The 26,250-nt window shown below is 52.3% G+C and overlaps 1 protein-coding gene across 6 annotated transcripts in view; it reads left to right on the top strand.

Moving 5' to 3' along the window:
- JAKMIP1 (janus kinase and microtubule interacting protein 1) overlaps window positions 1-26,250 on the top strand; it is a 104,379-nt gene that overhangs the window by 52,319 nt on the left and 25,810 nt on the right. For all 6 annotated transcript variants that reach the window (XM_033106709.1, XM_033106705.1, XM_033106708.1 and 3 more), the window contains exons 4-11: window positions 4,970-5,179; window positions 6,255-6,374; window positions 9,422-9,568; window positions 10,483-10,623; window positions 12,399-12,458; window positions 23,047-23,175; window positions 24,321-24,449; window positions 25,879-25,962. In XM_033106709.1, the coding sequence (XP_032962600.1) occupies window positions 4,970-5,179; window positions 6,255-6,374; window positions 9,422-9,568; window positions 10,483-10,623; window positions 12,399-12,458; window positions 23,047-23,175; window positions 24,321-24,449; window positions 25,879-25,962 (1,020 nt within the window). The remainder of the gene's footprint in view (window positions 1-4,969; window positions 5,180-6,254; window positions 6,375-9,421; window positions 9,569-10,482; window positions 10,624-12,398; window positions 12,459-23,046; window positions 23,176-24,320; window positions 24,450-25,878; window positions 25,963-26,250) is intronic.

Below are 26,250 nucleotides of genomic sequence, written 5' to 3'. Positions count from 1 at the left end.
GATGCAAGGGGGCTTGGGGGGCTTCCGCTGAGTGCACAGTGCGCGACAGCTCCTAGTAAACCCCGGGGTGGCACTTGACTGGTGTCCTAGGGTGGTGGCCACAAATAACCACAGACTCAGTGGCTTAAAACACCAGGAACTTATTCCTTCACAGTTCTGGAGGCCGGACGTCCGAAATCAAGGGGTAGACAGGACCATGTTCCCTCTGACGGCTGCAGGGAGGAACCCTTGCTGCCTCTTGCAGCTTCTGGGGGTGGCTGGCAATCCCAGTGCTCCTCGCTTGTCTCTGTCTCCGCGTGGCTGGCTCCTCCCCTGGGTGTCTGTGTGTTGTCCTCTTCTGATAAGGACACTGGTCAGTGGAGCTGGGGCCCACCCTCGTCTGGAAAGACCTTAACTTACATCGTAATCACATCTGCAAAGACCCTATTTCCCAAGGAGAGCACTTTCTGATTTTCCTGTTGGCACGAAATTTTGGGGGACACTTCATCGGCTACAGGTATCAAGGAGGAGAGTGGGAATGGATGTGGATTCCCCAAACTTGGCGGTGAAGAGGAGCTCACAAAATTATTCACAAACTGGCGGGCATGCTGGGAGCCACAGCTAAACCAAGCTGTCACTGAGATGAACCTCCTGGTGGTGTGACTGCAGAATGTGACGAGATTCTATGCCTGTGGGTAGAGGGCACAGGGAGGGTTTTGGGGAGGCCGACCCGAGTTTGAATCACGGTTCTACTGCTAACTAGGGCACGGGTGGCTTCTCCTCTCTGGGCCTCAAGCTTGTGTATAAATGGGTAAATTATATCTACTTTGAGGGTCTTTGAAGACTGAGAGCGACAGCATGTGTCTCTAGTACAAATGTCGTACTGAGCTCACGCTAGCATGTAAGAGACATGAGAGCCACCGCCCAGGTCATGTTCTTTCTCCAAGTCTGTGTCGCTTGGGATCTTCTGGTTGCAAATGAGGAAATTCCACCTCTCATCAGCTTGAGCCGTGAGAGTCTGTGGGCTCCTCGTAACAGGATTAGCTTCAGGTGCCGCTCCGCTGGCACTAACGATGTCACCTACGACCCAGGTTTCTTGGGCTCTGCCCTCCACATGCTGCATCATTCCCGGGCTCTGGGCTCTCCCGGTGTGCTGGTGAGATGGCACTCCTGTGCCAGACCCCATATCCTCACACAACACAGTCCAGAGGCAGCGAGATTCTCTTTCTTAGCTCCTAAGGAGAAACAGGACAGTCCTAGCAATACCCTCTTCAGGCCATTGGTTCTGATTGGGTCATGTACCCATCCCTGAACCAATTACTGTCAGGAGGTGGGGACATGCAGGTGATGTGAGCCAATCAGGGCCTGCCCTGGGAACTCGGAGTGGTTTCAGTCCCACCCCTCTCTTAAACCCCATGCTGAGCCTGGGAATGTGGGAGAAGGGAAATGGGTGCAGCCAGGCGACTGAGGAATGCTCCCTCACACACTCAGGTGGTGTGTTTTGGGGGAGTTTGGGAAGCTCAGTGTCAGGGAGCTGTGCTTCATCAGGATCCTGAGGGCCGGGCAGGACCCCTAGGAGCCCAGTCTGGAGGCCAGACACAAATTCAAAAATAGTGAGGGTGCTTGCTGTTAGCTGTATGAGCTTGGCGAGTCTCCTAACCTCCGGACTCTGGCTGGAGAAATGTAACAATCTAAAAATGTTGGCTGCAGTATGTATTCCTCATTGTCCACCCGTTCCTGGACGCAATCTCTGATAGTGGAGAATGTTTTCTAGGAACCTTTTCCACGTGACGGAGTGTAAGCTCTCTGTTCACTACTGGGATAAGTGGGGAATTGTTGCGCTTGTAGGTTGAGAATCTGGGATCCCAGAGATGTGTTGCTTGCGATGCTGCTGCTTTTCTGTGGGAGGAGCTAGCAAAAGGCAGTGGTGGGCACTGCACTTCCGGGCTGTAGTGCAAATCCAGAAGTGTGCCGCCGGGGCGCTGAGGGGAACAGACTGGGACCCTCCCTCTTAACTTGCGACACCCCCCAGCTGGCTCCACTGATTCCTCTCTCTTTTTCTCCTAGCAGCAATCACTCTCTGATCTACTACAGTGTTACTTGTTTATGTTTCTGTCTACCTCCCCCTCTAGAACAGAGGCTTGCGGGGCAGGAACCCTGATCTGTTTTGCTTACCTCTATTTGCTAGCACCCATTGATGGCGTTCGGCTCAGTATTTGTTGAGTTAATGAAAGCATGTTTGAATGGTTTGAATTAATGAACTCCTTCACTTCACTCTTCTTGCTTCTGGCAGCCGTGTTTTCTGCATCCCTAAGGATTCTTCCCTACAGTGGGGATCTGCCGGTACTCACGCAGAGGGCACCTGGCCAAAGCGGAAGCTGCTGGCTGACCGCCACCAGGGGGCGCAGCGGGCACACTCTGCAGTTGCTTAGGAGAAACTGTGCTAGGCACACCCTTGGCTGGAGAGCCAGGAGATGGCCCCGGGCGGTTGGAGACGTGAAGGGAAGGGGCACATTCTGTTTTCTTCCAAAGAAAGGAGGCCTAAAGAGCTTGTCAGAACAGCAGCGCTTTGTTTTAAAAGCTCCTAGTCTGGATTTGGGGGGTACCATTTCCCTCTTTGTATAATCTCAATCATACGAGGTGTGATCACAAAATATGGTGAATGTTTTAAACAAAAAAAACTTATTACAGTAAAAGACACAGTGCCATTAATCCCCCTCAAAGTACTTCTCCTCTCTTCGAACACACTTATCCCATCGTTTTTGCCACTTTCTGAAGCAGTTTTGGAAGTCTTTTTTCGTGAGTGTCTTTATTTCATCCTCCGTCATGACAACGCTCCGTGTCACACATCACTTCTGGTATGGCATTTTCTGTCAAATGAAAACATTATGGTATGTCCTCATCAACCTTATGCACTGGATCTGGTACCCTGCAACTTCTGGCTCTTCCCCAAAGTCAAAATGATTCAGGACATCGAGGCAGCCACGACAGCATAACTAAAGACAATCACGAAAGAGGACTTCCAGAGCTGCTTCAGAAGGTGGCGAGAACGATGGGATAAGTGTGTTCGAAGCGAGGGGGAGTATTTTGAGGGGGGTTAATGGTAATGTGTCTTTGACTGTAATAAATTTTTTTTTGGTTTAAATATTCACCATATTTTTTTTAATCACATTGCATATTTTAACAGCTTTTAATGGCCTGCTGTTTACATAAAATAGCCTTCTGTTAACCAGGATCTAAAATAGAGTAATGGTGAGTACTAAATTGATGTCACGTTTATAAGATGCCAGGCTCTATGCTGAATTCTTTCTGTGGTTGATCCAAATCTCCCCACAATTGGACGGACAGGGTAGGCTCTAGAGTGTTCTCGGTGTCCCCACATCACAGAGGCCGAGGTTGACTCAGAGAGGTGGCCCAACCCAGCCACAGTCACACAGCAGGTGGGGGTGGGGATTTGCACTCGCTTCCGTCTGTTGCCAGCCCAGGAATCCTGTGCTGTGACGGTCTGTATCTGAATTTGTGGTGTATGACTCGAAGGAAGAGTTTCAGATTACAATCAACTTGAATCGATCCCACTTTGTGTGTGTGCTGAGTGTGAGGGGCACTTGTATTAGTTTGCCAGGGCTGCCTTAACAGGCTTCGTGGCATAAAACAACAGAAATGTATTCTCGCCCAGCTCTGGAGGCCACAAGTCCAAGATCAAGGTGGGGACAGGGCCGTGTGCCTCTGAGGCTCTCAGGGAGCATCCGTCCTGCTGCTTCCAGCGTCCGGTGGCTACTGGCCATCCGTGAGGTACGTGGGCTGTGGCCTCATCGCTCCAGTCCCTGCCTCCACCTTCACGTGCCTTCTCCTTGTGTGTCTGTGTGTCTCTTCTCCTCTTATAAGGACACTAGTCATCAGGCGCACCCTACTCCTGCATGACCTCATCTGACCTAATTATATTTGCAACAAGCCTATTTCCCAATGAGGTTACAATCTCAGGTTCTAGGAAGGACCTGGATTGCGGGGAGGGGAGGTGACACCCCAGTATATTGCCCTTATTGGGGAAGTTTCCCAGCTGTTGGCTTTGTATCCAGAAAGGGTTGAAGTACAGTATATGGCCCAGGGCTGAAGCTGCTTTCCACTTGGTTTTCCCCAGGGAATGCTGGGTAAGACTGAGCGGGGTGTATGTGGAGGTTAGCATGTGGAGAGGGTGAGGTCCTTTGGGGTTCACAAGCAACCAGTTGGTTCTGGGACTGTGGCTCTGGGGGAGTACATTGAAGTGTCAGCTACATGTGGGGGACTGACTGTCGTGGGCGAGGACGCCACTGCCTGGGGAAAGGGGACAGCCTGGGAGGAGGACCAAGCCTGGGACACTCCAGACTGTCATGGTGGCCGGGGCAAGGCGAGTCTGTAAAGAGGATGTAAACTGAGAAGTCATCGCAGAGGGCGGGAGGGAGCGGGACAAGTTCACGAAACAGGGAGTGGGTGACCACGGTGTCAGAGGCTGGGGAGAAGGATGGAAGGCAGGAAATTGTCCCGCGGGTTTTGGGGCCAGGAAAGCATTAGAGACCTTAATGAGATATTTTGGTGGAGGGGTGGGGACTGTGACCAGACAGGAGGGGCTTGAGGAGCAAGTGAGTGGGAAACAAGGAGAGTCGCCCACTCTGTGAAGAAGCTTAGCTGCGGGGATGGGGGAGCCTGGACGGTCGGGATTTTATTACATTAAGGCGAAAGAGACATGAGCATAGATACATTTCAAGAGTAAGTGTCTGGTTGACTCTATAGGTTCTTGAACCTTTAGCTCCCTGCTCCTCTGTCCTCAGGGGACAATGAAGGGGAGCAGGGCCTGGGCTGTGGACAGTGGTCTCTCTGTGTCCTGAGATTGCCGAGTTCAGCTGCCCTGGGTCCAGGAACTGCTTCACCTTTCTCTGGGCGTAAGGCCAGCAAGGGAGAGAGTTCCCTAGTCACGAGCCCCCGTGATGGATTGCTTATTCTTTCTCTTTTTCAGATGGATGAGATCAAAGGGAAAGATCGTGTGATTCTGGCCTTGGAGAAGGAACTTGGCGTGCAGGCGGGTCAGACCCAGAAGCTGCTGCTTCAGAAGGAGGCTCTGGATGAGCAGTTGGTCCAGGTCAAGGAGGCCGAGCGGTACCACAGCAGTCCAAAGAGAGAGCTCCCGCCTGGCATCGGGGACATGGCGGAGCTCATGGGTGTCCAGGTGAGGCGCTCAGCCACCCTCCTTCCTTCTACTGGTCGTTCTTCCAGTCAGCTTGCCTGCCTCCCACCCTCCCTCCCGTCCATCCATCTGTCCATCCTTCCTTCCCTCTCATATCCCTTTCTTTCCAAATATGCTGATGTTCTCTATGAGCCAGACCCAGTGCGAGGCACTGGGGATATAGAGGTGGACACCTGGCTGCCTCGCCTCCAGTGGTCTTGGCGCTCAGGTGAAATGGAAGAAATGAAGACATCAGTGCCAGGTATACAGTAAGAGTTCAGACATCAGGACAGGACATGAGTCCTGCAGGGTGACTACCCTGATTCCCAAAAAATAAGACCTAGCCGGGCCATCAGCTCTAATGTGTCTTTTGGAGCAAAAATTAATATAAGACCTGGTCCTACGTTATATTATATTATATTATATTATATTATATTATATTATATTATATTATATTATATTATATATAATGTTATATATATATTTATATAATATATAATATATCCAGTCTAATAAGACTGGGTCTTATATTAATTTTTGCTCCAAAAGACGCATTAGAGCTGATCGTCTGGCTAGGTCTTATTTTCGGGGAAACACGGTAGGAGCTTAGCCAGCAGGCAGGAGGCAACAGCTTGGTACTTAAAAGGCACAGAGCAGGCTGAAGCAGCATTCATTCACTCATTCATTCACTAAATATCGCAGTGTCTGTCGTGCGTGCTACATGCAGACAGCACGTGAGGCGCTGGCATTTCAGTGGTAGCAAGGTGGACACTGCCTGCCCCTGAGGATTGTCCTAGCACATCTGTGATGCGCCTTCCTAAGGGACGCACAGTGGGCAGGGGCTGGAACGTGAAGGTCCCCAGAGGTCACGTTCAGACGTTTGGGAGCCCTTGGCAGGCGAGAAGTCTTCTGCAAGTTGCCGGAAGGGCTGGAGGTTTTGTGCGTATTGCTTGACTTCCGGGAGCCCTGAGGAGGCGCTAACTCACCAAGCATGTCTGCCGACTTTCTGAGAAGGGTCCATGGAACGCTTTGAATCATTTATGCTTCTTCCAAGTACGTTCGTATCTTGACTCTTTAGGATCAACATATGGACGAGCGAGATGTGCGGCGATTTCAACTAAAAATTGCTGAGCTGAATTCGGTGATTCGGAAGCTGGAAGACAGAAATACCCTCTTGGCGGATGAGAGGAACGAACTGGTAATCAGCCCCCAGAGACAGAGGCTGCCTTGGGGTGGGGTGGTTCGAGGAGGCTGCCCTGGGGCCTCAAAAAGTGCCTTAAACAGGAAGTTAATGCAGGGGCCTCTGCCTTTCTTTGCTTTGTAATTTCTTTCTGATTAAAATCCGAACACAGGCTCATTGAAGGAGCCTGTTGCGGCCCTTTGCTTCTGCAGGAATTTATCCCGAGCAGACAATTGGAGAAGTTCACTGTCAAGTACGGAGAAGATGTTCATCGCAGTGTTGTTTATCACAGCACCCAAAACTGAAACAAAACGCCCAGTTGTTCAATACTCAGCGTCGGGCAAAGTAGTCACAGAACATTTATACAGTGATGTGTGCAGTCATTAAGAATGATGATGCAGATTATATTTAACTGCCATGAAATTGGTTCACAGTCAAATAAATGATAAGAGCAGTTTACAGAACAAAACTATTGTCACCATCCTAGATATTGGAAGTTGCCTTAGGTCGTGTGATTCTGGATAATTTTTATTTTTTCCTTATCTATTTGCTTTTGCACAAAAGCTTACCTGTTTCTAAGTTTAAAAATAATGAACACGGATTTCTGCTTAAAAAATAAATCTCTAGTAAAAAATAGCAATTTCTTGAGTATATTTAAATTTTCTGGGTGAACAACTAATCTAATTTTTATGTAGTGGTAGTCAATTCATAAACTTCTTAACAAATGCCTCATAACATTTCTGTTTACTCTAAATTTTATTGTGCAAGTAAGTGTATCTATATGATACTTGAAAAATATGGCAGATGAACAGTGTTAAATGTCACCTCTTCACAGTTTTAACAGGAGCAAAATAAATTCATTTCCTTCTAGTATTTTTAAAAGCACATTTTTATATAGCTATAATGAGACTGTACATTTAATATTATATCTCCGTTTTCACTTAAGTATTCATGAGCTAAAAAAAAATTCCTCATGACTGCATAATAGTTTTCTAAGTGGATTAGAAAGAAATTACAGGCTGCTTAAAACAGTTCATACCACACTGAAGTATTTAAGTCAAAATTGATAAGCTTGCCAATGCCTCCATCTGAAAATCATGCGGTAACTGCTGTCAACCTTCGAGGTGTTTCTCCCATGTTTTTAATGCTTAGGTGAACATATCGAGACCACAGGAGAGTGTTTGCATTGTTTTTGGTTACAAAATGGGAGCCTCCTCCTCCCCGCATTTTGTTCCGCATCTTGCTTTTTTCACTTGAGGTACCGGTTACAACACTCCCCTCAATGCGTAAAGGTCTACCTTTGTCTTTTTAACGGCTGCATCGCACTCCGCTGTGTGGCCATGCCGCGGTTATTCAACCATTCCTCTGCTGGTGGAAACTCGGGCTGTTTCAGGTTTCTTTGCGGTTATAAACAATGCCACACAGAAGATACTGTTTTTCCTCACTTGAGCCGTTCGATCGGTGGGGTAGATTTCGAGAGGTAGAATGTGTGGGTCAAAGGTACGCTTTATATTTCAGTGGGCAGCAGCGGAGTGTTTTGCCTTCACTTCCACGGCCTGGTGACTAAAAGCAGGCCTCTGACTCAGTCCCTGTGTTCGATTCTTGGTTTTAGCACTTTCTGTGGGATCTTGAGTGCATCGCCCACCTCCCTGGGGTCAGGTTCTCGTCTGTGGAGATGGGGGTGGGGCCCCCCTCCTAGGGGTGTGGTGCGGCTTGGACGAGAGAGAAGGCCTGGAAGGGCGTGCCACCGTTTTAGCACGTGGCTTGTACTTGACACACACAGTGGCTGTTTTTGTGGTTGTAGTGATGTTGATGGATAGTTGGTTCTAATTTTCATCCATTAAAATATTCCTGCAAAGACTGTTACTACGCATTTAATTTCATAACAAGTCTCTGAGGCAGGTCTGTCATCATTCCTGCTTTATCGGTGAGGAAGCTGAGGCTGAGAACTTGGCTGTGGTCATGTAGCTGGAGAATGCAACACGGTGCTCGGCAGGAAAAGTAGAGGGCAACTCTAACTGTTCAGGCTCCCCAGCCCCTGCTCCCTGTCACCCACTGCTGTCATTTCTTATGTCTCTTTTCTCTGGATTGGCCTCCACACAGCAGTCAGAGTGATGGATTGTTCTAGAAGGCAGACTGAGTACAGAGTGCTCCTCCTTCAAAGCCCTTAGGGGCCAGGGGTGGAAACCAAGTGACAGCTCTCCGTCACTATATCAGGCCTCCCCACGCCCACCCCTTCTCTGCCCATCGCCCCACATTCTGTGTTCCCGCTGCTCGGAGTGAAGCTGTGTGAACAAGCCCTGTTCTTGGCTGACCTGAACCACTGGACGCTTGGTTCCCCTGCCTGGAATGCCCCCTGGCCCTTGTCTCATTGTGTTCTTGCGTCTGTTACTGTCTGTGCCCTCTTCCCACGTCTGTGAGATGGCACCCCTGTCATGTCACCCCTTTGACCTGGTCCCCAGCACAGAGCACAAGAGGGGCTCCCCTGATGCTGATCAGACGAGAAAGACTGGAAGGTTACCCCGCCAGTCCTACGGGCTGTGCTCAGAGCACTCGAGGAGCCCTCCGGGGCGTCATGCGCCTTATTTATCTCCGTACCCTAGCACTGAGCCTGGTGTGGAGTGGGGCCCAGGGGATGTGTGTTATCTGAAGAGTGTTGAGATTTCTGAGGTCTGTACGCGAGGAGGAACGGTGACCAGGAGGAACTAGGTAGCTGGATTGACGTTTATGCATGTGACCCATGACCTCTGGGGGTTATGCCCACAGGTGAAGGAAGTGTGGGCTAGTGGACACAGCACAGGCCACTTGTCAGTGGGCTGCCCTGTAGAAGATCTGTGGACCTCCCACGTGGGGCTTCTCTCGCCTTAATCAGGCCCTCTGAGGCTCACGTGGGGTACGTGTCTGTGGGCCCTTTTGGTGTTTGCACCACCCAGGAAATGTGGTCCTAAGGGTGACAGCTCCAGCCCGAGGAAGGTGCAGGTTGGATCTCTGCTGGCCTCTGTGGTGTGGCGAGCCATTCATTGGGTCTTAAAGCCGCCCAGCCTTCTGTCTCTGTCATACTGCAGCTGAAACGCTCCCGTGAGACTGAGATCCAGCTGAAGCCCCTGGTGGAGAAGAACAAGCGAATGAACAAGAAGAACGAGGACCTTCTGCAGAGCATCCAGAGGATGGAGGAGAAAATCAAGAACCTCACGAGAGAGAACGTGGAAATGGTAAGTCGTCGGCCACTGGGACCAGCCTGGAATTCTGGACTGTCTGGGCTGCTCCAGCCCCTGGGCCTCTCCGTGCACATTCTCGGAACACACCTCCTGCCGCCTCCCCCAGGAATCTCAGGAGCTGTCTCATCCCACACCCATCCCTGCTGCTGTCACTTGTCTAGAAGTTAGGGTGCTTGGGCGTCTGTGCCTGGAGGGAGAGCACCAGGCAGTCAGACAGCAGGGTCTGTGCTTCAGCTCCTGTGCCAGTAGACTCAGCTCTCCTTGTCTCTGCTCCTCAGTTTCTTCACCCATGAAACGGGAGAGAAAGTATCAGCGTTGCGGGGTTATCGAGAGGATGGAATGATAACATAGCATAGATGGGCCTCACAGAAAGCCGGCTCTCGTGGAAGCTCAGTGTGTGACAGTGATGGTTTTGCTCTAAGCGCTTCACATAAGGGATGTTCATGTATTCCAACCAGAATGATTGGTCTTTGTGATCAGGGCAGGTTTATAGAATAATCTGAGGCTCGTTGCCCAAAGTCTGTCAGTCATCCCCATTTCACAGCTGAGAAGACTGAGGCTCAGAGATGAACACCGTTCTCCCTGTACCCAAGCAGGCCCAGGACAAGTGTATAATTCCTGTGTGTGGCCTGCTTTCCTCTGCCAGCTTCCTTGTCTAGCTTTCAAGGCTGGGTTTGGAAGCCCACCTCCGACCCACAGTGCCTGCTCAGCCTTCCTCCCAGCAGTGGGCACCATCAGCCACGCCTCGGGCTTGGTTCTGGTGCAGCTGTGCCCTTGTACAGCGTGGGGCCTAGGTGGCTGTCATCCTTCCATCCTGTACGCCACCGAGCCCACACTCCATACCCTGATACGCGCAGTGGGTCCTTAACAAACATAGTCACATGAGCTCTCTCTCCCTCTGGCTGCAGAAAGAAAAGCTGTCCTCACAGGCGTCTCTGAAGCGACACACGTCCTTGAATGACCTCAGCCTGACAAGGGACGAGCAGGAGATCGAGTTCCTGAGGCTGCAAGTGCTGGAGCAGCAGCATGTCATCGACGATCTCTCACTGGTACGTCTGTGCTCAGTGACAGGCCTCGGTGTGACGCCAAGTGACAGGGTGTGAAGCGTGGCATCGGGCCTTCAGGGTGCTGCTGCGGAAGCGGGGCGGGTCTCACCGAGCTCATCCTGGTGACGGCACCTTCCCATTTTATTCTCCCAGAAAGCAGCCTCGACTTCACATAAATGGCCCCACTGGTGCCTGGCAGCAGTTTCCATGGCTACTCTTTTCTCATATCGTCTCCCTGGTTTGCTGCCATAAGAAGCAGCATCAGTGTTAAGAATGAGTCCCTGGCCTTTGCAGGGTGGGCATGATCTGGCCCTGAGAAGTCTGATTGTTTTAGCTTGGTTATTGTAAAGCATGAACTTGAGAACCTGAACCTATACTCAGACCAGAATTCGAAGGGCCTGCTGAGAGAGAGAGAGAGAGAGAGAAAGAGAGAGAGAGAGAGAGAGAGAGAGAGAGAGAGAGAGAGAAGGGGGGTGGTGAGTAGTTCTTACGTAGCTGCAGTGTTCTATCCAGACAATGCTGCAGCTCTCTGGAAGAAGCTCAGGCAGCAGTAATAAGGGAGCATCTGCAGTGAGCTTCGGTGGGAGCTTAGAAGCAAAGTGTGTTCTGCTTGCCTGGGAGGGAACGTTTCAGTTCCATTCGTGGGTCTTCAAAGAGTAGAAAAGCCAGGGGTCAAAATTCTAGAAAAGGATCTGAATAATTGTCAAGTTCACTTTGTTTGCCCAGCTCTTTATCTTCCCTCCCTCCTTTCCTTCCACCCACACCTCCTTCCACTTATCTTCCCACCACTTCATTCATCCATCCTCCATCTTCCCATCCTCCCCTTTCCTTCTGTCCTTCTTTCCAGCCATTTCTCCATCCGTCCATCTTCACATCCCTGCCTCCTTCCATCCCTCCTTTCCTCCTCCTCTCCTTCCTTCCATTCCTCCTTCCTTCCATCCATCTTTGCTTCATTACACAAAAGACTTGATGTAACATGAGATGAAAAAACACATTCAGTAATATGATGATAAAGTCGAAAGAGGAATAACAAACACCTAAGATTAGAGAGAATAAAGATACAGCATCAGTCAGACCGGGAGGGACACATGGGTGGAGCCTAAGAGCTGAAGCCAAGCACCGTTTTGTCTCTGGGTTTCCTGGCAGCCAACAGGAATAACAGGACTGATTAGAAAGGAGAGAATTGACTGGCTTTATCTGAGGCCGAATGCTGCTCCTGCAGCTGCTGCTCTATAAACGCCATCCTGGTGACGACAGCCACCAGGCACCGGCAGTTGCTCGTTTCCTTCTTAGGGAGACACTGCAGGGCAGGTTCTAGCCTCACATGGCAAAGGAGGAACCTGAAATAAAGTGTCTCCTGGCAGGAGGAGGCCCCTGGGGATTGGGCCCCAGCTCCGTCTGAGCTCGAAGCCGCAGGCTTTCTCGCACTCAGCTGTGGTGCTGACCCAGCGGATGTCTGTTCAGCACTGCCCAGGGCCTCCCGGCCTCCAGCCCCGAAGCAGACAGGCTGGAGGCTTACAGACCCGGCAGATCTTGGCATTTTTCCCCCCCGGGACAGTCCAAGTCCTGTTCAGGGCTGGAGTAGAGGATGCAGCTCTGTAGCTGTTGGTTCTGAGAAGCAGCTCTCACCTGGGTGTCAGAACCTGGACTTACTAACCTGTGCCAGGTCCAGACAGGCAGACGTGGCAGCATGTAAGTCCCGCCCCTCGAGAGCCAGCCGGGTTGGCTGGTATGACGTGAGGCTGGCTGAAAATGCCAACAGTTGTGTTTCCTTCCAGGAGAGAGAACGGCTCTTGCGCTCCAAAAGACATCGTGGGAAAGGCCTGAAGCTGCCCAAGGTGAGCCTGCGTGGGGGTGGTGAGCCATCCGTGGAGGGGGGCCCTAAAGGCTGACACGCTCACATTTCTGCATATTTGCTGGTGGAGACCGATTTCTACCCTCTCGCAAAGCCACATAACTGATGGTGTGGACCTGGTTATTGTAATTTATTCATGGACACCTCACGGACGCATTCTGTATTTAGGCCTCAGGCGCTGCTCACCCAAAATTAAAAACATAAACACTTAGACCTTTTGAAGGATTTGAAGGACACTCAGGCTTGGTTCTTAACATCTTATATCCTGGTCTGAAAAATCGGGAGCTTTGGGCTTTTTTGGAATAAAGCTGAATTGTGTTCTTTTTGGAAAATGTGGATTTATAGAGGTAGTGTCCGAATGTCCTGGCAGAGAGAGCAGAGCTGGGCTTGGAAAACTCAGATGCCCACAGGACCAAGCTGCAGTGTAACACAGCAAACTAGGGCAGGTGTAAAAGAAAGGCTTGGTTTGCATTTAACCCCATAAACATATTTTTCACTTCCACGAAGACGGCCCACTCTGCTTTGCTTTGAACCGGACGTTCCTGGTTTATCTTTTGGTAGAGGTATAGTTAGAGAGAAATACTTCTCTTTTCTAAAGACAACAGCCGTGCAGATGTGACACTGAATGGCTACAGATATGTGGCCTCAGTATCAGGCTGGCTACTGGGAGTGGTGAGGCCTGTGGCTAACCAGGCCCCAAATACTAGTTGCTATAAAAAACTGAGCCAGGTAGTAGCAGGTGTTCCAGGCTCTCAGGAGAAGTGGGAATCCTCGTGCATTTGCTTCCTAGGGCTTCTGTAACAAAGTGCCACTAACTGGGGGGCTTAGAACAACAGAAACGTATTGTCTCACAGTGCTGGGGGCTAGAAGTCTAAACTCAAGGGGTTGGCAGGGCCACGCCCCCTCCGAAACCTGTAGGGGAATCCTTCCTTCCCTCTTTCAGCTTCTGGTGATTTGCCGGCAATCTTTGGCTTCCCTGGTCTTGCAGCTACATAACTTCAACCTCAGTTGTCGTCATCAAATGCCACTCTCCCTGTGCCTCTGTCTTCACATGGCTGTCTTCTTATGAGGACACAAGCCATGTTGGATCAGGGTCCACCCTACTCTAGTATGACCTCATATTAACTAATTCCTTCTGCCACAGACTGATTTCCAAATAAGGGCCGTTCGGAGGTACTGGAGGTTTAGGACTTCAGCATATTTTTTGGGGGGGGACCCAGTTCAACCCACAACACTGTAAGTTATATAAAATCTAAGGGTTTTAACTGTTGGTAAAAATGTGTGTAACACACTCTGTGGCCAGAGACAGCCGAGTGCGTCAGCCAGGTTCACGTCACTCATCTGTGCTTGTCGGTAATTTGCTACATCCCGGATACTCGGATAAGTGGTTGTTTACAGCATCTCATTTAATCCTCACAGCAACCCTGGGAGGTTGGTGTGATTTTTCCCATTTGACAGTTACAGGAAGTGTATGGATCTAAAATATAGCAATAACTCAGAGACAAAGTCAATTGACAAGGCCGAGATTCAAACTCAAATCTGGGGCTCCACGGCCCAATCTTGGAGCAAGTCAAGTTCAAGGAGGTGTGGGTTTCTAAGCACTGACATTAGAAACTCAGAAATGGGAAGTGGTTCAGCAGAACTTGTGTATTTCTAAACACATATTTTTATTATGGAAGTGAAGTGGTATGACCTTACCGCTCATAGACCACCTGGGGAATAGGATAAAAAGTGATTCGTCACCCGCAGTGCAGCTGGGGTTGGCATTTTAATACAGCTCCCGCCCCACCAGCTGTAGTCCTCCTCCTGCTCCATCTTTTTTTTATAACCTAAGTGTAAGTATAGAATGTACTTTTGCACCCTGTGCTTTTACTTAACATTCTACCATAAAGCATGTATCCATGTTATGACGCTCTTGTCACAAACATACATTTTATGGCTATATAATCCACTAAGCAGATGGGCCATGAATCTTCTGACCAGTTGGCATGTCAGTCAGCATGTCTGCTTTCAGCGACTCCCGGATATGAATGATGCTGCAGTCGGCGTGTCTGTGTTTGCCTGGACAGGTCTTTCTGGGTCGGTTCTGTTTTATGCCCTCAGGGTCGGACATTTCATTACGTGACTACCCTTCCCTCTTGTTGGACTTTCTGCTTCCGTAAATGTCACCACGGCGAACTCTTTTTGTCAGAAAGCCGTGCCCATAGTCTGGACTGTTCCCACAGGTAGATTCCGGAAGTCGAAGCGCAGATCAGAGGGTGTGAAGGCTTTGATCTAGGACGTGTGCCCCCCTCTGTCCTACGGGAGAGTTGCGTCATTTTGCACCGTTGCCAGGAGTGTCTGTAAATGCCATTGTCACCGTGGGACATGTGATTAAAAAGCAACACTCTAAAGGTGTTCCGTTTGTCCCATTAACTGAATGTGGGGTGGCATTATCCACCCCATAAAGCTTTCCTAAGGAGGGTTTTCAGGAAACCCATTGTTCAGCTGTGACTAGATTTTTCAAACCTGTATCAGAATGCCTGGAATAAGAAGAGATGATGTTTCCCCTTTTCCTGATCTCTGAATATGTTTATGGGAAGAGAACTTACGAGGCCGAGAATTGGCTTACACTTTGCTAGGCTTGTATGTACAGCAGATGAGTGTGTCCTGTTCTCTCTGTCTGTTCACTGCCTGCCACGGAGTAGTTTCCCTGAACAGGTGTTGACGGAGTAAGTGAATTGCTGATTCTGACGGAATAAGGAGAAACGCACTTACATGATGCTGGATGGTTCCAGAAGGATGAGGCTATACAGTAACTCTGATTAAAATAGTCCGATACCACTTGAAGGCTGAGTCCCCTGCGCTGGTTCAGGGGCCTTCCCACTTACCGTTTCTGTGACTCACCAGCATCTTTTCTTCTTCTTAAGGTGCAGTATAGATTAATTCCCCCCCAGGCTCCTACTGAACCCCAGCATTGTCCGGAGCAGGAGGGCACGGGTATTTGGACCCACCAGGGACCTGAGTGGGTTCCTCAGTTCCCCGGGGCCTCAGGCCTGGGCGGTGTCCCTTCTGTTCCACAGGCCACAGGAATTCAGCAGTTTCTCTCGCCCCTTTAATGCCCCCATCCCTCTCTGTCCCTTATGCATCTGTGTACTTTACCACTTTGCCTGGGTCTACTTTACAGAGTATGGTGGTGAATGTGTTGAAGTTTCCAGAATTTTCTAGAAGACCTGACAGCCCATCCTGCTCTCTGGCCCTGACTTTCTTTTCTAAGGGCTACAGAACTGGACTCTGCAGTTCCCCTGAGGGCCTCCTCCAGTTCCATACCCTCACCCTGGGTTGCCGAAGGAGGACAGAGCAGTGACATCAGCCCCCGTCTTCCAGGGGGCCTTCACCCCCTGAGGGCTGCTGAGCCTGTCTCACTGGGCTTCTGGGGACGAGACTGGTATTGGCTGTGTCTGCCCAGGGAACCTGTTAGTTCAGCCCCCACTGAGGGGCTGCAGGAGAAGGACACTGAGCCAGAGAGGGAGGCTTGTTCTACAGAAGGTCTGGCACCAGGGCCCAACCTGGAACAGCCCCAGTGGGCCGGGCTGTAGGTGTTGCAGCCACTGAAGCTTACTCTCTAGCAGCACAGAGCACGTCTCAGTGGAGACTGAGCACGTGAACAATGGCTGCAGTTAGCACACGTGCTGGGCGCCACAGAGCCTGCCCAGGGCACCTCTTCTGTGTAGCAGTGACCGTAGGGACACCCAGGCCGTGCCAGGAATGACAAAGTTCTGGTGCTTCTAGGCAATGCATTCAAGTGGGGCCGGAACCCACCAGGCCGGGAATGAGCCGGTGGGGCGGTGGCGGGGGCGGGGGGTAGTCTCAGGAGGGGAGCCGGCTGGGAGGCAGGCCAGGCTGGGAGCCTAGTCTACAGGCTCCTGGGCTTCCTGCCTGGTGCTAGGAGGGACCCCAGAACCCGTGGGAGGGGGATGGGCACAGGCTCCCTGATTCCAGACCCCCCCTCCAGGCTTCTGCTTTCTCATGTCTCCACTGCCTTCCTTCAGGCCCTCGTCCCTGACGGCTCCCCCTGCTCCCAGCGCCTTCCCTCCCCTCCGAAGCTGACACAGTGATCTTTCTGAGGCACTAGTCTGACACTGCCACCACCTTGTTAAAAAGCCATGCGCTGGCTCCCGCTCTCCCTGGGGGATGAAGTCGGGGCTCCTTGGCTAGGCCCTCAGGCCATTCAGGATCTGGCCACTTGCTTCCTGCTTTATTCCACCTCGGCACATCCTGGCTCCAGCCCCTGGGGCTTGCCATGCTGCTGCTTCTCCACCTCTTCTGCTCACCACCTCCTGCTCCTTCGAGAGTGGACTTAGCTGTCCCCACTGCCTCCAAGCCTTCGCCCTCCCACGGGGTTAGACGCCCTTTCTCTGGGCTTCCTCTGCCCCCTGCTCCTTCTGCCCTGGGATGTATTGTCAGTCTCCATGTCTGCTCCCTCTGGGGCTTAATGCCAGTGGTGGAATGAGGGCTGTTGGGGGCTGTGGGAGGGCTGTGACTGGGGGCCACGTGGTCTGCCCGGCAGCCTAGGGAGCAGGGTTGGAACCCAGCACTTGTGGCTTATACCTGAGGTCTCCAGTCTAGCTCCCTGGATCAGGTGCTGGCAAAAAGTGCCAGCTCATTGTCATCAGTCATCGTGCCCTGTCTGAACTAGCGCAGGGCCTGTGGCCACTCATGCTGTGAAGTCCGAGGCAATGTGACGGTCACCCCACCCATTCCCCCACCCCTCTAGCCATCATCTGTGGAGCGTCTGCTTCGGGCATGGCAGAATATCAGGTGACAGGGCACAGAATGGTGTCTCCACCCTTGAGAAGATTCTGGCAGAGGTGGGGGGTCTAAGTAGCTCAGGCAGCTGTAGCACTTGCCAGGCAGAGGGTGTCCTTGGTTTTTCTTGAGGATCCATGTGCAGAGCAGCTCAGGGAGAGAGATCAGCCTTTTGACTTGTCCCAGAACTTAACAGTTTGCCAATGGCTTCATTTCTAGGATTACCTCCCTTCTCCCCACAACATTAGCCAAGATTCTGTCTGTTGCTAGTGGCAAAAACGCAGTCACTTAAGCAAAGAAATGAATTTATGTAGCTGAGAAACCTATAGGTAGCTGGCTTCAGGCATGGCTGGATCCAGGTGCTCATAGGAAGTTGCCAGGAACCTGCCTTTCTCCATCTTTCAACTCTGCTCTCCTCTGGGCTGGCCTCTTTCTCAGGAAAGTGGCCCAAACGGCTTTAGCAGCTGGCATACCTGCCCAGCAACCTCTGTGGTAGGACGGCATGTCTCCTCAGTAGTTCCAGCAGAAGTCCCAAGGCTGGTGCTTCTTGGCTTACTTTGGTCACAGGCCCATCCCTGAACCAGTCTGCCTGGGTGGCGTGTGATTTGGAAGCATGACATAAAGATTTAGTCAGCTCTAAATTGCGTAGCATGACAGGGCTACCCAGCTCATATCATAGGCACTTTAAAAGGAATAGAGTGTCAAGCGCTATTGAAGTTGAAATGTATACATGAACGTGGCTGTATATACTTTTCCTTTTATGAATTGTCCTTTGCCTTTTAATGTTGCTTTACTATATTTCAAAGTCCAGTTTTACTTTTTTATGGGAAAACCTGTCCATTTTTTCCACTGAGGGGGGGGTTACTTTTGATGCTATGTCTAGAGAAGGTTCTCCAGGAAATGCAGGACTCTCACAAGTGCCCACGTGGGCGGGGGACTGAAGTTACAGCTTTTCTGTGGATAATGGTCTGCGGGATAAGCGGCAAAACAAATACTGCGGGAAGGATCGCTGAGAAACCAAGTTTGCTGTCCAGGGTGCATGTAGGATAGCCGGGGAGTGACAGCAGTGGCCCAAGCACGCGAGGCGGGAGGCTCCTCCTTGTCTTGGCCTGGTCCTGGGCAGGCTCTCGGGGCATCACCGTTGCTAGTGCTGTTCCCAGGGGCCCTTGCGAGCACCCAGGGGCCTGTTGAATGACATTGGCAACCGGGCAGCTCAGGGAGCCTGAGGTCTGGGAGGAAAGCCCTCAGAGAATAAACCAGCCCGGAAGTCGTACTGTGTGACTCCTGCAGCCCTGCCCCTGGAAACCTGCTTCTCTCAGCCCCGATCTGCCCTGGAGCTGGCATCCTAAATAGAGGTGTGCCGTCCTCAGGCCTCCCCAGCAGACGAGACCGCAGGAAGCCGGGCGGCAGAGGAGAGGAGAATGCTTTGGGAGAGGGTTGGAGTTTTCTCCTAGGACTCAAAGAGGCCTGGAGATTGGTGGCAGTGACGGGGCTTTGGCTCACCCGACACATGCGGGGGGGCTAGAGGGTTCTGGGAGCCCTCACGACGATGGAGTACGTCCTCTTCGTGCTGTACTTCTCCTTCTTCCTCTGTCTCTGTGCCCTGGTGTGTCTGTACTTCTCGGGCTGCCAGGAGATGACCTACAGGCATGAAGGTAAGGGCTGGCTGTGGGGATGGCTTGCGGCTCAGTGGCAGTCACTCCCTGTGACAGGAAGCCCCGTCCTGTGACAGCGCTTGTTGGAGGTGACATGGAGGCGAGGCGAGAGGAGGCCGAGGGAGGCTAGAGTCGGTTGAGGGGTATTTTGGGGGGGCCCCTCTTTTCCTCTCGGTCCCATTTAATCTGCTAAGAATAAGCACCTCTGTATATTCAAAGTGTAAATGGAGAAGAAATTGTTATCTTTCAGTCAGTTTTGCCCAAACTGCATTTTAAAAATTTGGATCAGTTTGTAATAGGGAGTCAGCAAGGCAAGACTGGCGGTAAAGAAAACGGAAGCGTGGAGGTGTGAGCCCCTCTTGGGTGTAAGATGCACTTAGAATGAGCAAGGATGGACAGGGGTGCCCCTGTAGGATCTTTCCTTAGGAAATGCCCAGGGAATCTGAGAATGATGGAGACTGAAAAACTCACCAGTTTCTCTCGTGCTTGACTTTTCTCTAAAGCCCTTTATAAGCCAAGCATTAGAGGGCGCAGTGGTTTCTAGTGGTTTATTTTATGTAGAGTTTGAACATGCAGTGTGAGGCAGTGGTTGCATTGTCTTCAAAGAAAACAGCCACCTGATTTCCCTCGGAGCGTTAAAAATGTTCTTCTCCATCTTGTTTTTTTTTTTTAATTTATTTTTAATAAAGGCAGAAGTTTATGTAGTACGTTTTGACTTCCCATATAGTACAACCTGAGAAAAGCTAACCCTTAGAGAAAACAAACTGACTCAGCGCATCTGCTCCACAAGGTGGGAGGTCGCGGCCAACTCGCTGTGCCATGGAAATGGCCTGCGTTTGTGGATTGCGGCCTTTGTTGTTGTCGGATTGCAATCTGGAGGCCCCTTTGTGATTGGGCTCCACCCCCAGAGCTGCTTGCTCCTTCCCTCACTGCAGCTGCTGCCCTGGGGTCTCAGTCTCTGGGACCATGTTATACTTCCCACCTGGGCCTGGGACGGGCTGTTTACAAAGGCAGTTCTGCTTCAAGTGCAGGTCTGCAGCGTCTGCAGTTAACACCCTGCGGCCGTGCTCCGTAACTGAGTTTCTCCCCAGCAGTCGTGCAGGGTTCCCAAATCCGGATCCCCCCCGGGCCATGACACACTGAGACCCCAGGCCCCAGAATGGTCCAGGGCGCCGACGGGGGCGACCACAGCTCGGTGTCCTGTCCTGATCATTTCGAGGGTGCATGGCTCCATGGTCCCCGGGGCTCCACTGTGTGCCAGGCAGGGCCCTCTGTGCATCGCCGCTCCCTGCCAGTTGTCACAGCAGCAAACACAGACCTGTCCCCAGAGGCCTCGCAATGAGTGGTGTTTACAGGAAATAAGGTCAGCTAAGTGGCTGCCCAGGAAAACAAGGAGCCCTGAGCTCAGGGAGGTGAACCGTGTGTACAGAGGAGCTTGAGTACTGTGGATGTGTCACTCCTGAAGGTGCCATTGGCCCCATTGGTATGTCGTGGCCACTGCTCCCAGGAGTTCGTCTGGAGAGGTTTTGATGCCCGAACTAGGTGGGGTTTCTCTTCCACAGGGGGATTTGAGTATACATTGTCTTGTCTGCAACCTCTACTTGGAGAGAAGAAATCATTTGAAACCGATGGAGCCTATGAGGTCCTCACATTCCTACCTGTTAGACTCACCTGGTGTGCACAGCCAGGTGGCTGTCCAGCTGATGCTGGCTGCGTGACTGAAGGGAAGGGATGTGCAAACCTGAAGCTGTTTGTGGGCAAACAAGTTAGTTTGGCTTTGAGTTCAGTAACAGACATGTTTGCGAAAACTCATCTAACAACCAGTATTTCTTGAGTGCCAGGCCCTGGGCCACAATGGAGAATAAAAGAGCCCAAATCCTGCTCTCATGGAACAAAATCCGTGTGCCCATGGGGCCTACATTCCAGAGAGGGAAGACAGGTAATAAACACATACGCAAAATATATCTTATGTCAGGCGGCAATGAGTGCTAGGGAGAAAAAGAAAGGAAGGTTAGACAGGTTGGGGTGGGGATGGGTTGGTAAGGACTTCGCCGTGGTGATCAGAGGAGCCTTTTTCATAACGTTGCATTTGTGCAGAGACTCGAGGGGCGTGAGGGAGAGAGCCCTGGGGATCCCGGGGAAGAGGCTCGAGGCTGTGCAGAGGCCCTGTGCAGGCATGTGGGAGGTGCAGGGGCGTGCTTGGCAGTGTGGCTGGAGCAGAGTGCTGCAGGAGGACGAGGGGAGGAGCAGGGTGGGAGGCAGGTCGCCAAGCCTGTAGGCTGCAGGGATGTTGACTTTTACTCAGCCATGATGCAGTGCATTGCCATGGGGCTTTGAGCAGAGGACCAGCAGGACTTCACTTTCATTTCAAAATAGTCACTCCGACCACTAGGTGAGGGACAAAGGCAGAGCAGGGAGGCCAGTAGGAGGTGGTTTTAATCGTTTCAATGAGAGAGGACGGTGGCTTGGACTGGGATGGAGGGACCGGTGGAGAGAGGGGGTGAGAGGGTTGGCTTCTGGTCAAGGATTTCTCTGAGAGGAGCACGAGAAGGTGAGGAGCAAGGGAAGGGGCATGAGGAACTGAAAGGATGAGGCTGGCATGACGGGCACATGCTGCTTGTGGGCGTGGCAGGTTTGGGGGTGCGTCACTGCCCACTAGGCCCCCATGGAGCTGTTGGGGAGATGGCTGACACGTGAGTCAGGAAGTCAGGAGGTGGTAGCTGCCCCACGTGCATTATAAAAAACAAAAATGGGGCACAAGGTGGAAGCAGTAGCAGGAAGACAGGTGCCATGTGCAAGGACGTTTGGGCAACACACACTGAGTGGTTGGGCGCCTCCTGCAAAGCCTCTTCCGAAACTAACTCACGAGATGACAAAGAAGCCCCTGCCTCTTCTTTTCCCTTGCGGGATGACCCCTTAATCACGTTATGAATTGTGGTACTAGCGCCATGTTTCTTACATTTGGGCCCATGAGATGGCAGACGTGCATTGGCTGAATCAAGCCCAGTGGGGGGCATCCTCCGCGTGTGGGGTGGGCCCTGAGCCCCCTGCGGGTTGAGGAATGGGGAGGGGGCTCTGGGAGACCAGGTTCCAGACGGAGCCTGGGTCTTGGCTCTGGATTTAGTTATAGTTCCTGCTTCATGGTCGTGAGAAGCATTCATTGATTGTGAAAACAAATGAAAATTCGTCTGAGGGACTATGTTGGAATAAAACAAAAGCCAGTGTTCCTGAAACAAGGTGATCTGGTGATTGTCATCGATGTCCAAGGCCCCTTGGAGACTGGCGCTCCCTGTGGCGGGGACTACGCCTGGTTCTGACCATATGGTTCCCCCTGCCCCACCCAGTGTGGGACCTATAGAAGGGGCTCAGGCAGCTGTTTCCTGAATGAATGAACACACGCATTCAGGAATGAATGAAGCCCCATATACTGTGGTGTCTGGGGTGGGAGAAGTTCTGGGAGACTGGCACACAGAGCATTGAAAGTGCCTCTGACTCCATGGTGGCTGCCTGAGCGTGCATTACACGATTCCTTCTATTTTGTAAAGGTTCTAATTTTTCCATAATAAAAAGTTAAACAAACATTCCCTCTTAGTGCAGGTCTGCTGAGGACCCGGGCCACACGCTAGTGCAGCCACTCAGAGCCCCGGGGTCAGTCTCTGGACACTGCCTCTGTCACCTGTCCCTGTGTGTGGCGCCTAGGACTAGACATCTCCTGGCCCCACTACCCCTTCCTTAGTAACAAATGTGCTTCCCCTTGAGTGTCAGTGTGATGGGCACAGCACATGTGTAATGTCACCTTGTGCTCACAGATGAGGTGGGGGTTCCGTGTCCCTTTGATGGAAAAGGAAGCTGTGCTCAGAGGGGCTGAGGGACGTGCATAACAGCAGCAGCTCCCGAGCCTGGAGCCGGGGGGGGGGGGGCCAGCACACGCTCCTGGCCATCCTCCATCCTTCCCCCACCTCCGGCCGCCTCTTTTTCCCCCAGCCAATTAGGAACCCCGCCAACCACCTCTTGGGGTGCCCTGTGGCCCAGATGTGCATGGTAGCCCCCGCTGCCCTGGGATGAGGGGGCTGGGGGACCTGGCACTCCTGAGTCTGTTTCCGATGTCATGCACATTGCCTTTTACAGAAGCATGTTGTGGAGACATTTTTTGGATTTGATGAGGAGTCTGTGGATTCAGAAACATTGTCCGAAACATCCTGCAACACAGACAGGACGGACAGGGCCCCAGCCACGCCGGAGGAAGACCTGGACGATGTAAGCGAGCCTCAGCCCAGATGCGTGTCGTGGTACTTCTGGCCTCTGACGGTGGCAGTGTAGCTGCCCACTTAAAGCTCTGAACCCCGGAGGACCTGTGCTAGCACAGCCCATAGCGTCAAGAGAAGGTGGTCCCCACTTTCCTGGGCTCCGTGAATGGTGAGGGGGCACTGGCCACACAGGGGTCCCTTTCCTTTACCCAGAGCTGATTTCACAGGAAACGAGAGGTCTCCTTGGTATAACTTGCCCTTTGCAATTGAAATTCCTGCATGATGGTCTGTTCCTGGTCCCCCGACACAGACACACACAGCAGCAGCACCACCGCCACCACCACCACCACCACCACCACCACCACCACCACCACCACCACCACCACCAACTAGAAACAGCCTGGTTGCCATTTTCATTATAAAGATGACACATGTAGGAGAGAATCCAAACAGTACTGAGAAGTGTGAAGAGGAACGTAACCCCCGACGCCCTCTCTGCCGGGTCACCACCCTCACGCTCTGCTGACCATCTGTGCACGTCCACGTTCGTGACCTCGGCACTGAGTGAGCGGGGTTCACAGAGGTGTGAAGGGCGGCTTCGTGCTCCTCCCACCGCCACCCAGTTTATTTTTCTTAAGAAAACCCGAGTAAAACGCAACCGTGCCAGACACGTGTGTTTTGATTTGCTTTTTTCCATCAACAGTATGTCACAGGCACCTTTCAGCACAAAAACATCGTCCTCTCCTGAGGACCGGGGACTTTCTCACGTGGACGCACATGGTGCATTTAACTCCACAGCCCCCAGTGGTGGGCGTTTACGTTCCCAGTTTTGCATCTTTGCACACTTAGGCGGTCATCTTAGGAGAAACCCCAGAGTGAGACGTGCTGGGGCGAGGGGCCGGCTCCCGGCTGCACGGTCTCCCTTGCACTTGACTGAGGCGATTCCGGGGTCCGGCGAGCTCCTGGGAAGGGTGCTGACAGCGGAGGTGGTGTCTGTTCCCAGCAGCCCCTCACTCTGCCATCCCAGTTACGTCCTGGCTGTGACTGCTTGGTTCAGTCATTGTTGGCAGAAGTTGGCTTCTGTGTAAGTGGCCCTGGCACCGGAAGTCACATGCAGTCATGTGCTCCACTGTTTCTCTCCTCCATGACGTGAAGACAACCACCAGAGAAGAGGCTGACCTGAGGTTCTGCCAGCTGACCAGGGAGTACCAGGCCCTGCAGCGAGCTTACGCCCTGCTTCAGGAGCAGGTCGGGGGGACGCTGGACGCTGAGAGGGAGGCCCGGGTAAGTGCAGCAGACCCGCGGGCGGCCGGGGCTGCGTGGGAGGCCGCTCAAGCATGCCCTTTCCAGCCCTGTGGTTCTGTCACGTCACCTGCCTTGACACTAGGAGGGGATTCTGGCAGGTAATTGAGACACGACAAATGCTCCGGCATTTGGGAAACCCGACGGGAGCTAACGTTCATCCTCAGTGGGACAGCAGGAGTTGCCAGAAGAAATGATGCGTCATGCGTGCTGTTCGTTTGCAAGAACAGCTTCAGAATTTCAGTGACCCAGAGTCGGCGACCTTGCCGACTTTAGACTCCTCTCCCTCCAGGCCGAGAACCCCCAAGAACGTCCCTGTGGAACCTTGAGGGTGCTCGCAGCCCACAGGGCACTGTGGTCGCTGCTGCCATCCAGGTCTGGGCCACGCCAGCCCTTATGCTGGGCTGAGCTCTGCCTTCTAGGACCCTGCAACGTACAGACCCTCACCCCACCTTCGGGAGTCACACAGAGCAGGGGCTGCTTCCCCTTCCTTCTGAAAGTGAGGGGGCTCCCTGAGAGCACGCCATCGTCGGTGCCAGAGCCTCCCTCTGCTGGGCCCTCGTTTCGTTCCGCAACAGCCTGGGCGGTAGGAGGTGTCTCGTGAGGCTGGCAGGGAGAGCACTTCTGCCACAATAGAGTTGAGTGTGTAATCTGGGGGTCGGAGGAGGTAAACGGCGAGGCTGGCAGGGAGAGCACTTCTGCCACAATAGAGTTGAGTGTGTAATCTGGGGGTCGGAGGAGGTAAACGGCAAGGCTGGGTTTGAGCCGAATCGTGGTTTTCATTAAAAAATTCATCTAGTTCCCAACATTGAAGAGTCGAGAGAGTTCACATAGATGTCCAGATCCCTGGCTTCTCTCGAAAGCTGAGAACATCTGGCAACACGAGGCTTTCTGTTTCACATGGTGGTGTTTGGCTGCAGCCGAGTGGCCATCTCCCCTGAGATGGGACATGTGCCTCAGTTTCCCACAGGCCCCTATCACCCCATGCTGTTTCAGACCCTGCCGGAGGTGATGAAGGGCCCACAACACGGGCCAACCCAGCATGAAAGTGCTTTTGCGAGTGTTGGTGACGGCCGCCTGAGCCACCACTGAACTTGGCCGCAGAGCCGGGCTGAGGCCCTGAGGTGTCTGGAGCACTCACCCCCCTGAGGCAACGGGCCTCTTCTCCAGGCTTCCGTGTCCTTATCTGTACAATCGAGGGGGTTCGAACTGACAACTTCCCACGGCTCTCAGTTCTTAAATATTTTACACCTGTGGGTGGTAGGACCTACACGCAACTAGGCGGGCCAGGTTTGAACACGTGCTCCTAAAAGATGGGCCTGTTTGTAAGGTCTGGGTTGCAGCGTGACCCTTGCCGCGTCTGTCAGCCTTCCGAGGTGACCTGCTCACTTTCTGGCCTTTTGCATTCCAGACGCGGGAGCAGCTGCAAGCTGACCTGCTGAGGTGTCAGGCCAAAATCGAAGACTTGGAAAAGTTGTTGGTGGAGAAGGGGCAGGTGAGCAGGAACGACCCAGGGTTCTGTGCTTCTTTCACGTCTGTTTGCTTGCTGGGGTCGCTGGAGCCTTGGTGCCAAGGGGGGAGAAGCTCTGTGGGTCCGCTTCGTTTGCTCCAGAGATGTTCGAGGAGAAGGCGCTAAGCAGAACCCAGGCACGAGCCTGTCTGCGGAGCTTCCAAAACCCAAAACATGTTACGAAATTATAACATGGTTCTTCCTTTGCTGGTTTGCCAAATGCACAAGAATAGGAGGAATTCCCAGGTGACCAAAATCTTTTTTGACTTGAAT

The sequence above is a fragment of the Rhinolophus ferrumequinum genome, chromosome 5 (genome assembly GCF_004115265.2).
Source record: "Rhinolophus ferrumequinum isolate MPI-CBG mRhiFer1 chromosome 5, mRhiFer1_v1.p, whole genome shotgun sequence".
NCBI classification, from domain to species: Eukaryota; Metazoa; Chordata; class Mammalia; order Chiroptera; family Rhinolophidae; genus Rhinolophus; species Rhinolophus ferrumequinum.
Note: the sequence above shows the minus strand (reverse complement) of the source record. Positions and strands in the feature narration are given on the sequence as shown.